Source organism: Punica granatum, chromosome 1 (assembly GCF_007655135.1).
Source record: "Punica granatum isolate Tunisia-2019 chromosome 1, ASM765513v2, whole genome shotgun sequence".
NCBI lineage: Eukaryota > Viridiplantae > Streptophyta > Magnoliopsida > Myrtales > Lythraceae > Punica > Punica granatum.
In genome coordinates, this window is record NC_045127.1 from 37,258,714 (window position 1) to 37,271,285 (window position 12,572).

At 39.4% G+C, this 12,572-nt stretch overlaps 1 protein-coding gene across 1 annotated transcript; it reads right to left on the bottom strand.

Annotated features, from left to right (window-relative positions):
* Positions 1–9,100: 9,100 nt before the first annotated feature.
* LOC116205643 lies at positions 9,101–11,474 on the bottom strand. The gene is made up of 2 exons (XM_031538278.1): positions 11,318–11,474; positions 9,101–9,498 (listed from the first exon to the last, which is right to left on the bottom strand). The coding sequence occupies exons 1-2, from the start codon at positions 11,472–11,474 to the stop codon at positions 9,101–9,103; spliced, it is 555 nt and encodes a 184-aa protein (XP_031394138.1).
* Positions 11,475–12,572: the final 1,098 nt, after the last annotated feature.

Here is a 12,572-nt window from a genome sequence, read left to right on the forward strand (position 1 = left end):
GTAAAAATGACGATTTTGCCCCTCTGGAGCCGTTGGACCGAAATTGGGTGCTGACAGGCATGTACTAACCTCTTTTCGCTTTTTAATTTTAGAGCAACTCGACAACTTTGGACTTGGATATTTACTGGTTGATTCCGATGATGATGATCAGGCCAAGATTGAGTTTTCTCCCGACCAAGGGATTCTCATGAGAGAGTCGCAGAAACGAAAGCGACGTTTAGGGGACGACTTAGAGAAAGGCGATGAAGAGGAAATGAGGAATACTAGCTTCTCTCCAATTGTTGAGGAACCCAACCTCTATCCTAAGGAGGGCACTCGAGGCGCGATTGTTAGAAAACTGAGCACGTGCGCAGCGAAAAAGTTAATTACGGTAAAAATCAAATTTTTATCGCGTGCTCATTTTAATCGAAAACTTCAAGATCATATCTTGACATAAGAATTGCCTTCTAAATGAATAAACAACATCACATATCGAATCTACAAGAAAAGTTTAAACTTTTATACTAACATTGTTGATTCGAGTCAATCAAACTAACCGTCCAAGTGTCCGGTCTCTAGTTCGTCCACACGAGCACGTCTCCACCGAGATTAGAGTCCTCTTGACCCGTACACTCTGATCTAGGTCACTGATCTCGAATGGAATCGTCACGGAATGAAAGGATCTCTTCAAGGATGTCAAAGACAACACCAAAGCGCTGAACTGGAACCGAAAAGAACTCCGATCAGCCTTGGGATTTGTGCAACTAAGTTGCTTGTTGATTGCCTCAGTCGAAACCTTCTCTCTTTCTCTCTAATATCGGTTGATGATCGATTGCATTATTAGGATTATATGTAAGAACATATCTATATATATCTTTACCTTAGGGACTAAAATGCAATTATTAATTAATCCACATTAATTAATAAATCACAAATGAGTCCTCACACTTAAGTCATCAAATGACTTGCCCTTGTTGTAAGAAAGAAAGATCAAACAAGTCCTTGATACGAGTTTCCATCAATAGACAATCTATTTATAGAAACTCTCCAAATAAGGAAACTATCATATTTCCTTAATTAGATTTATCCTTGATATTGAACTCGGCTTCAGGATGTACTAGCACCCTTGCAACCACATTGCAAGTCTCGTTCAATAATTAATTCCTAATTAACTTCCTTAATTAGAATTAATTCTTTTCTCGGTTTAAACACGTTCAATGTGTGTGACTAATTAGGTTCATCATCAAATGACAATGGGATTATAGTATCAACTCATTTGACACTACCAAAAACTTTTTCTGTAACCAAAAACATAATTTCCAAAATGCCCTTGGTTCCTAAAGTTCACGATTGACACCTAGCAGCATATCGTGACAATCCAAATGATGACGAATGTATAATTGAAACATTCTGATGAACCTCTGATAGTATATGTCATGCATTGAATCCCTTCACAACAAGATCCCGATCTAACCAGAGCTACGGCAAATGCCAAACTCTATAGCCAATCATATGAACTTTCTAATTTCATTCTTAGATCTGTAGTACTTGAACAGAAACTCTTTTCTATTTGAGTCTATCTACCCCGGCCGAGGATTTCTCGATCCAGAGTAAAACTCATATCCATAGAACCTTTTCCCTGTTTACTCAAGTTAATGAATCTCATCTTGATCGGACACCTAACTCCAAGTATAACTAATTAGGACCACTATCTGTCGAATACTCATGCTAAGCACAAATATATTAACAGTAGCAAATCCTAATCACTTATACTTGAGATAGCGTTCCATCTTAAGTCTAAGAACTATATGCACTAATACGATCCAGATAACATTCATTGACATTAGTAAATTACCGTATGAATATTATTTGTACTTCACGTTCGACTACTTATCATATAAGTATCCACATATCTGTCATGATAACAGTTATCAGATAGCATAAGATTCACTACTCCATCTTCATTAGTATATGTATACTAATCATGAAAACAGACAGAGGTGACGATCTATCTGGAGAAATAATGTCTAGTTAAGTCTCATGCGATCGTGAACAGTTTAAAGATATTCTTATCGAATTACTTCGTCACTCATATTCTTAACTCTTAAGAATGAAGTATTCAAAATATATTAAGGAATTTATTCTAATAAACATAGATAATATACGAATAATAGAATAAACTTTATTGCCATAAAAGGAATTATCCAAATACATAAATCAGGCTCTAGGGCATATCACTAATAATTTCCCACTTACACTATAGCAACTCAGTACAGCATCTAAGACCCATCTTCTCAAAATGTTTATCTAGCTACTGCTGCGTCATGGCCTTCATGAGTGGATCAACGACATTGTTCGCTGAAGCTACTTTCTGTACATCTAAATCGCCTCTCCCGATAATCTCCTTGATAATATGATATCTCCTCTCAATGTGTTTGGACTTCTGATGTGACCTCGGTTCCTTTGCCTGAGCAATCGCTCCAGTATTGTCACAGTACAGCTCTACTAGTGATGATATGGAGGGAACAACACCGAGTTCTGTCACAAACTTCCAAATCCAAACTACCTCCTTCGCTGCATCAGATGCAACAATATATTCAGCCTCTGTAGTGGAATCTACAGTCGTCTCTTGCTTAGAACTCTTCCAGCTAACTGTACCTCCATTACAAGTGAATATATAACCGGAGATAGACTTTTTATCATCAACTTCTAATTGAAAATCAGAATCTGTAAACCCGTCTAGTCTCAACTCACCTCCTCCATATACCAGAACCATATCCTTAGTCCTTCTCAAGTACTTAAGGATGTTTTTGACAGCGGTCCAATGATCAAGTCCTAGATTGGATTGATACTTGTTAGTCACACTAATAACATACGCGATATCCAACCTAGTACACATCATAGCATACATTAGGCTACCTATGGCCGAAGCATAAGGCACTTGTGCCATCTTCTCTCTCTCCTCAGGAGTCTTAGGAGACATCCCTTTAGAGAGATGGATACCGTGTCTCACAGGGAGCAATCCTCTTATGGAATCTTGCATGTTGAACCTCTTCAACACCTTATCTAGATACAGGGCTTGGGATAGACCTATTAATCTTTTCGGTCTATCTCTATAGATCCGAATACCCAGAATATAGATGGCTTCTCCCAAATCCTTCATGGAGAAAATATTAGACAATCAGACCTTTACAGAAGTGAGCATACCAACATCATTACCTATTAGTAGAATGTCATCCGCGTATAATACAAGAAAGGCAATCATGCTCCCACTAACCTTCTTATACACACGTCTCATCTTCATTCTTGATGAAACCAAAGGACTTTGCAGCCTCATCAAAATGTCGATTCTAGCTCATCGAAGCCTGCTTAAGACCATAAATGGATCTCTTAAGTTTGCACACCTTGGATTTATCCTTGGATTCAAAACCCTTGGGTTGGTCCATGAATATGTCTTCCTCAATGTATCCATTAAAGAAGGCGGTCTTGACATCCATTTGCCAAACCTCATAATCATAGTGCGCGGCAATGGCTAGCATTATCCTAATGGACTTTAGCATAGCTACAGGCGAGAAAGTCTCCTCATAGTCGACTTCCTGCCTCTGGCGATAACCCTTCGCCACTAGCCTAGCTTTATAAGTCTCTACCTTCCCATCAGCACCAATCTTCCTCTTGAAGACCAACTCGTTCCCTATTAGTACTATACCTTCAGGAAGGTCAACAAGATCCCAGACTTGGTTCTCTCTCATGGAGTCTATCTCGGACTTCATGGCCTCTAGCCATTTAAAAGAATCTATATTTGATATAGCTTCTTCATAAGTGTAAGGATCATCCCTATGATCATTATCTCCATAAACAAACAACTCTTGTACGTTCTCATGAAGATTAAGGTATCTCGCGGGAGTATGAGTTACCCTACTAGACCTTCGAGGTTCTATGATATTTTCAACCTGAGTAGGTGTCTCAACTGGTTTATCAGTGTCCATCGAAATAGGCGCCTGATTGGTCTATCACATTGATGACTCCTCATCAAGTACTATATGCCTTCCTATACCACCTTCCTGGACAAACTGTTTCTCCTAGAAGATTGGATCTCTACTGATAACAACCATTTGTTCAGCAGGGAAATAAAAATAGTATCCAAGGCTGTCACTTGGATAACCAATAAACCTACCTTTCTCGGACCAGGTTTCCAACTTATCAGTCTTTTGCTTCTTAATGAATGCAGGACAACCCCAAGTCTTAACGTGCTTAAGACTAGGTGTTCTACCATTCCATATCTCATATGGAGTGGTAGAGACTAACTTGCTTGGAATCCTATTAAGTAAGTGCCATGCAGTATGCAGCGCATATCCCCACATTGAAATGGGGAGATCTTTATAGCTCATAATTGACCGAACCATGTCCAACAGGGTACGGTTCATCCTCTCAGAAACTCCGTTCAACTGTAGTGTTCTTGGTGGAGTAAATTGAGAAATAATACCGTATTCCTTTAGGAAATCACCAAATTCAGTACTCATGTACTCTCATCCTCGATCTGATCGAAGAGTCTTGATGCTCTTCCCTTTCTTCTTTTCTACTTCAGCTTTGAATTCCTTGAACTTTTGAAAAGATTCAAGTTTATACTTCATAAGATAAACATACCCAAAACGAGAATAATCATCGATAAAGGTAATGAAGTAGGAATATCCACCCCAAGCCACTTCATTAAATGGACCACATACATCGCTACGTATGAGTTCTAAAACTTCTTCAGCCCTTTTCATTTGTCCTACAAATGGAGTCCTAGTCATTTTGCCTTGAAGACAAGACTCGCAAGTCGGATTGGGTTCTGAACCCAATGGAACTATAAGTCCCATCTTCTCCAACTTACTTATCCTATCATTTGCAACATGCCCTAGCCTAAGGTGCCAAAGTTGCTTTAGACTTAGAGTAGATTCGGACACGGTATTAACCTCAATCGTATTCGGAAGCGTTTCATTTCTAGCTCTAAGATAATAAAGTCCATCGTGTAAATAACCAACGCCAATAAGTTTATTACCATAATAAATGTCGCAAACATCATGCTTGAAATCAAACAAATATCCACTCCTAGTCAAACTAGAAATTGAAATAATGTTCCGATAGGCGTTTGGTAAAACTAAAATACGATCTAGAAATAAAATATGTCCATCTAGATGTAACGAAGTCGACCCCACAGCTTTGGCCGCAACACTTGCTCCATTGCTGATCTTTATGCAAACCTCGTTCCTTCCGAGGACTCTACTACTTGCTAGTTCTTGCATAGAGGTACAAACGTGTGAGCTCGCACCAGTATCAAGAACCCAAGTTATAGATGAACTATATGAACCATTGGAACTAACATAACAAGAGATAGACATACCTTCTGAAGGTTTCTTTCCTTTGTTTGCCTTCAACGAGGCGAGGTACTGAGAACAGTTCCTCTTCCAATGTCCATCCTTACCGCAGTGGAAACAAGTTCCCTTATCCGCAACAACCTTTGCCTTACCCTTTTTCTTGGTCACCCCTGCCGACTGTTGAGGAATAGAGCCTTTCTTGGACTTCTTCTTCTTCTTCCCAGTCTTACTGGAAGAAGTACCAGCCACAAGAACGATTTCCTTATCCTTCCTTTTGTTGTTCATAGCATTTTGTGCAATGACCAACATGTTCGGCAACTCAGACAACAAACATGATAACTTGTTCATGTGAAAGTTCATAATGAACCCTGGGAAAGAATCTGGGAGGGACTGAAGAACTAAATCCACATTGAGTTCTTTGTCCATTTGGAACTCAAGCTTCTCAAGCTGCTGAATCAGCCTGATCATCTTCTGCACATGAGCAACGACTTCAGTTCCCTCCTACATTCTCGCACGGAACAATTCCTACGATATCTCATATCGTGCAGTCCTGCTACTCTCCCCATATAGCTCCCTGAGATTCTTCAAGATCTCACGAGAACTCTTCATGTTCTCATGCTGCTTCTGCATCTCATTACTCATGGAAGCAAGCATATAACAGCGGACCTTCATGTCATCAATAGACCACTGATCATATGCATTCTGCTGATCACTCGTAGCATCCCCGCCAGGGAGTTCAATCTCTTGAGTCTCCAGGATGTATCCCAGAGCCTCCATGTTCAGGACAATGTTCAGGTTATGGAGCCAGTCCGAAAAGTTAGGCCTAGGGAACCTATTATCACTCAGTATGCATGAGAGATGATTCATAGATTTCATACTTATCATGACTGCAGAAAATAACAAGATGAAATTAATAAATTTATGTATATATAACCATAATGACCATGGACTTTCAATCAAAATGGTCTCCCACTATCTTTTCGAATCCTACACTTCCAAAATAGGAAACGAGAATCCTAATCAGGAAAGATTCCTAGCGGGTGATTGAATTCTCATAGAATACTAATTTCCTCAAGTATCTGCCATTATTGGAAACAAGCACTCTACAAGCGAACAACTCTTTGTTCAGTACATCTCTATGTACGGCTCAATCAATTCGGCTCCTAATACTCTGAACCTCAGGTGCCTGCCATTATTGGTCCATCATACATAGTTAAGTCTGATCCACCAAAACCCTAAATGTCATCTACCTCAGGTGCCTGCCATTATCGGCAACCGACGATCTAAAACATCACATGTTTTAAAAAATTCATACAAAAAGATCTCTTAGTCTGTCTCGTGCCTCCGTGTGTCCACGACCGACAGCGAAACAAACTAAAACTCTTTGGAGAATACTTTGGTGGAGTGCCATGATAGAGGTTCACAACCTCATGCCATTCTCAGCTTAATTATTTTAATTTGGAAGATTTTCTTTTAGGTAACCTAATTACTATTCGGTTTCACTTTGCACATTATCCGTATTCACACATCACATGCATAAATATGTACTCGGAATCGATAAAAGCATGATCATGGACTTACTATTAGCCTAATCCTAGAGCCACAAGAAATAAGCAAAATTTTCCTAAAGTCCATAATAACACACCATGCTGGAAATTTATAAAAGGAAACCAATAGAATAAACGGAAATAAATTTCGTGCCAAATTTGTAACTCTTTACAAAATATCCAAATATCTCATATTAGGAAATTTCCAATTTTTTAAAATATACAAGATATCATATATCTAGTGTATCTTCAAAATTCCTTATTTATATTAAATATCAAATTTCTAATCTCATTAGAATAGGATATCAAATATCCAATTTCCATAAAATCAAATTTTACGAAAACAATTTTGGTAATTAATTGTTTCAAAAATCTTATTTTCGAAAATATCGAAATTTACTTGTTACGCGACGAGCGTCAGTTCTGGACAGCCATGTCCAGTCTCGCGCTTCACAGCCACGTCCAATCGCGAACAGTCGCGTCCCGTCGCGAACAGGTTGCGAATAGTCACGTCTAGTCGCATCCAGTTGCAAATAGTCGCGCCAGGACATCAGCGATTACTACAACCTTTTCAGCCGCTATGGCCGTCCAGCAGCCACCTGCTGTAGCTGTTCCTGGCCACGAAAAGGCCATCTCGCGGCTGACCTTTCAGCCGAGAGAGATCACCGGTTCGGTTATCTAAACTCGGTTACAAGAAACGATTTCTCGTACCCGATCCGATACCGATTTATCAAACACTTTAATAAATCACAATCAACCACCAAATTAGGCACAAAACATGTATCTAATCGATTAGAAGGGTGGCTCTGATACCACTGTTAGAAAACTGAATACGTGCGCAGCGAAAAAGTTAATTACGGTAAAAATCAAATTTTTATCGCGTGCTCGTTTTAATCGAAAACTTCAAGATCATATGTTGGCATAAGAATCGCCTTCTAAATGAATAGACAACATCACATATCGAATCTACAAGAAAAGTTTAAACTTTTATACTAACCTTGTTGATTCGAGTCGATCAAACTAACCGTCCAAGTGTCAGGTCTCTAGTTCGTCCACACGAGCATGTCTCCATCGAGATTAGACTCCTCTCAACTCGTACACTCCGATCTAGGTCACCAATCTCGAACGGAATCGTCACGGAATGAAAGGATTTCTTCAAGGATGTCAAAGACAACACCAAAGCGCCGAACCGGAACCGAAAAGAACTCCGATCAGCCTTGGGATTTGTGCGACTGAGTTGCTTGTTGATTGCTTCAGTCAAAACCTTCTCTCTTTCTCTCTAATATCGGTTGATGATCGATTGCATTATTATGGTTATCTGTAAGAACATATCTATATATATCTTTACCCTAGGGACTAAAATGCAATTATTAATTAATAAATCACAAATGAGTCCTCACACTTAAGTCATCCAATGACTTGCCCTTGTTGTAAGAAAGAAAGATCAAACAAGTCATTGACACGAGTTTCCATCAGTAGACAATCTATTTATAGAAAACTCTCCAAATAAGGAAACTATCATATTTCCTTAATTAGATTTATCCTTGATATTGAACTCGGCTTCAGGATGTGCTAGCACCCTTGCAACCACATTGCAAGCCTCGTTCGATAATTAATTCCTAATTAACTTTCTTAATTAGAATTAATTATTTTCTCGGTTTAAACACGCTCAATGTGTGTGACTAACTACGTTCATCATCAAATGGTAATAGGATTATAGTATCAACTCATTTGACACTACTAGAAACTCTTTCTATAACCAAAAGTATAATTCCCAAAATGCCATTGGTTCCCAAAGTTCACGAGTGACACCTAGCAGCATATCGTGACAATCCAAATGATGACGAATGTATAATTTAAACATTCTGATGATCCTCTGATAGTATATGCCATGCATTGAATCCCTTCAATACAAGATCCCGATCTAGCCAGAGCTACGGTAACAGAGGTGACGATCTATCTGGAAAAATAATGTCTAGTTAATTCTCCTACGATCGTGAACAGTTTAAAGATATTCTTATCGAATTACTTCGTCACTCATATTCTTAACTCTTAAGGACTTTATTCTAATAAACATAGACAATATACGAATAATAGAATAAACTTTATTGCCATAAAATGAATTATCCAAATACATAAATTAGGCTCTAGGGCATATCACTAACAACGACTACTCCAATCGGAGCGACTATTGCTATAGATCCTCAGTCGCAAGCTCTAGAAAAAGTGGTGGATCTCGAGGGTGAAGGGAATGAGGCTCCCCAAGCCCTTTAAACTGTTGATAGTACAATTCCAAGCAGCTCCATATGCACGACTAGCAAAGATGTCACAACAGATGTTGAGAGAGTAGGGAAGAGTCTTGAACTTCCCGCGGACTAAAATATTACTAAAATGATCGACTTGAGCGACCCCAAAGTCGCTACTCAGCTGTTGCGGTTCACCATCCTCCCTAACGACATCATTGATAGGATTGGTGATGCAGATTGCAAAGTGGTGGTGCGCATACTCACCATCGATGTTAAAAACGTAAGTGTTAATTATACTCTCCCTTTCTACTATGTTGCTCACCTTTATTCCAAATAGTAACGTCTCTTGCCCCTTGTCACAGCGGAGCTCTGTTGAATTTCAAATAATTTAATATAGAATAGATGGCCTAGTTATACAGGGTTTGCACGACAAGTTGAGGGCTCTAAGCGACAGGTCAAAGCGCTTGAAAAGGAGGTGGAGGAGAAAGAAGGGGAAAAGAGAGCATTGAAGTAGTCGCTTGACGCGACTGATAAATTAGCGGTGAAGACTTAGGATCGTCTGAACGTGATCCTAAGAGAGAAACAAGAGCTCGACGACACTCTATTTATCGAGAAGTAAAAGATCGAGAAGCTGATCAACGACCAAGCTTTGGTCGAGGTTGAACACGATAACCTCAAGTAAGAGGTCGAGCAAATGGAGAAGGCCTTGAGTGATAAGGAGAAAGATCGTCTTGATGCTCTCAAGTAGGCCGAGGAGTAGAAGCGAAAGAAATCAAGGCGTTAAGACGCAAGCATAAAAGGGAGTTGCGCTAACACGCTGCCCAATCCCTGTACTAGAGCTTTTGTGCTCTAAAGGAGGGACTTCTTAAGAAGCAAGGTGAAGACTATATTTGGTGGGACATATATTTGTATGCCATGTAATCATTTCATAGACCTTATGAGAATGGCATGAAACATTTTGCAAGTGTTTATTTCTCAAGCAAGCACTTTATTCATCTTCACTCGAGTAGATTGTTGCGAATGTGTGTTTGATGCTTTGGATTGTAGCAATGGAGTAATTTAATCGCGTAGCCAACACTTAGGGCATTGTACTAGCGCTACAAAGCCAAGTTGAGTTGTAATCAGTGGAGTTTACCACTCCTACTCCACCAGCTTTTCAATTGAGGCTGAGATGGTTGAATTTGATTGGACAGAGTAGTGCTAGTCGCTACAACTCGGCCAACCTCTTGGTCAAGACCGAGGCAATTGAATTTGACTGGAGCAAGTGGAGTTAGTCGCCCTAACTCAGCCAGCCTCTCGGTTGAGTCCGAGATAATTAAATTTGACTGTAGCGAGTGGAGCTAGTCACTCCAACTCAGCCAGACTCTCAGTCGAGGCCGAGGCTATTGAATTTGACTGGAGGGTATAGAGCTAATTGCCAACCTCTTGGTCAAGATTGAGGCAATTGGAGTGAGTTGAATAGCTGCTTTAGAAATAATGCATGTAAAATTGTAATAGTCGACATGATTTGGAGAAAAACGCGCTTCTTTATTGAATAATCATCAAAAGCAATACTCGACTAGCTCAGCGAAGGGTTGAGCATGACCGGAGCTAATAAATGTAAAGTACTTGAAATAAACCTAGCATGCTAAAAGAAAACCTAATACTTGAAGACTAGAATCGTGCATACCCCATAACTGATAAAATTTTCGAAGATGCTCGGCGTGGAAATGGCATGGTAGGGTCTTGCCCTTCATGTCTTTCAGCAAATAAGTCCCTAGGTCATAGGCTTTGACGTTCTAGTATGGGCCTTCCCATTTTAGGCTCAACTTGTTGCCAGCCCTTCTTGAGAAAATGTTCTTTTGCAGGACTAAGTCTCCCAGGACTAAGCTCATAGGTTTTACTCGATTGTTGAGGTAGCGAGCAACCAATTCATTTCCCTTCATAATTCTAGAGTCTATTTCCAAGCACTTTTCCTTGATGTAGTCCAAGGCTAGCTTCATTCATGTGGTATTGTCCTCCTCGTTAAAATTTTGCACCCTTCGTGACCTCAAGCCAATCTTGACTAGGAGAATAGCCTCTGAGCCATAGACTAAGCTGACTGGAGTCTAGCATGTTCCTTTCCTTGGAGTTGTATTGTAGGACTAGAATACATTATGGAGCTGATCCGCCTAGTTGCCCTCCAATGCATGGACCCTAGTTCAGATACCGCGGAGGAGCGTCCTATTGGACACATCAGTTTGCCCATTGGACGGAGGATGGGCGACTGTAGAGAACTTCTGCTCTATGTTGAGTGCTTTGCAGAACTCTTTGAAGGCCATTGAATCAAACTGGGTACCATTTTCGAAGATAAGCGTGTAAGGCATTCCGAGTCTGTAAATAATATTGTGCTTGACAAACATCTCAAAGCAACTGCTTCTACCTCGATCCACTTAGAGAAATAGTCGACAGCTATTATGGGGATCCTTTTTTGACCTAGTGCCGGGGGAAATGGTGCCACTATGTCAATGCCCCACTAAGCGAAAGGCTAAAGGGAAGTGATGGGGAATTGATATGTTGGTGGCTGATGGGTTACTTTGACGAATTCTTGGCATTGTTGGCACTTCTGTACCAACTCCTTCGCGTCTACTGTGATAGTGGGCCAATGAGAACCAGGCTCTATGCTCTTTCATGAGCCTCTGCTATCCCCTGATGGATCTCCCTGATCACATGATCCGCATCTTCAACGAATAGGTACCAACTCGGGCGTACAACTTTTACTCGCACGCAATAGGGCCCCCGAACTTAGGTCACTATTTCAAGACAAACAATTAAATCCCTAGACGGTTAGCATCTTGACCACTTAATGATTTAAATAGGTGGCTTACCGGCCTATAAAAAAGGTTAAGTGGTGACTCCAAATCCCGGGTCCCAAGCTCACAATCAAATATAACATAATCATCATAAGTCGATCGGGAATTAAAAACTCCATACTGTCATGTACAAACCCTTCAAATAGAGGCTTCTCGTTCAAAGACTTTTAGAATGTCACAAGAAATAAATTTTTGTAATTTGCAAAAAAAATAATGAAAAGCTTAATTGTTGTTGCTGTTATCATTATTATTTTCATTATTATCATCATCATTATCATCATCATTATTATTACTACTACTACCACTATTATCATTATTATTGTCGTCGTCATCATCATCATCATCATTATTATTATTACTACTACTATTGTTATCATTATTATTGTCATCATCATCATCATCAAATGTTTTCTTAACTTTCACTAAATGGAATACTTGTTGAGACAATAATAATAATAATAATAATAATAATAATAATAATAATAATTTTTTGGGACAAATATAATTTCTATATTGAAAAGCAATAATAATAATAATTTTTATATATCCAATATTTTCATTGTTTCACCAAATGGAATAATTGATGGGTACAATAATAATAATAATAATAAC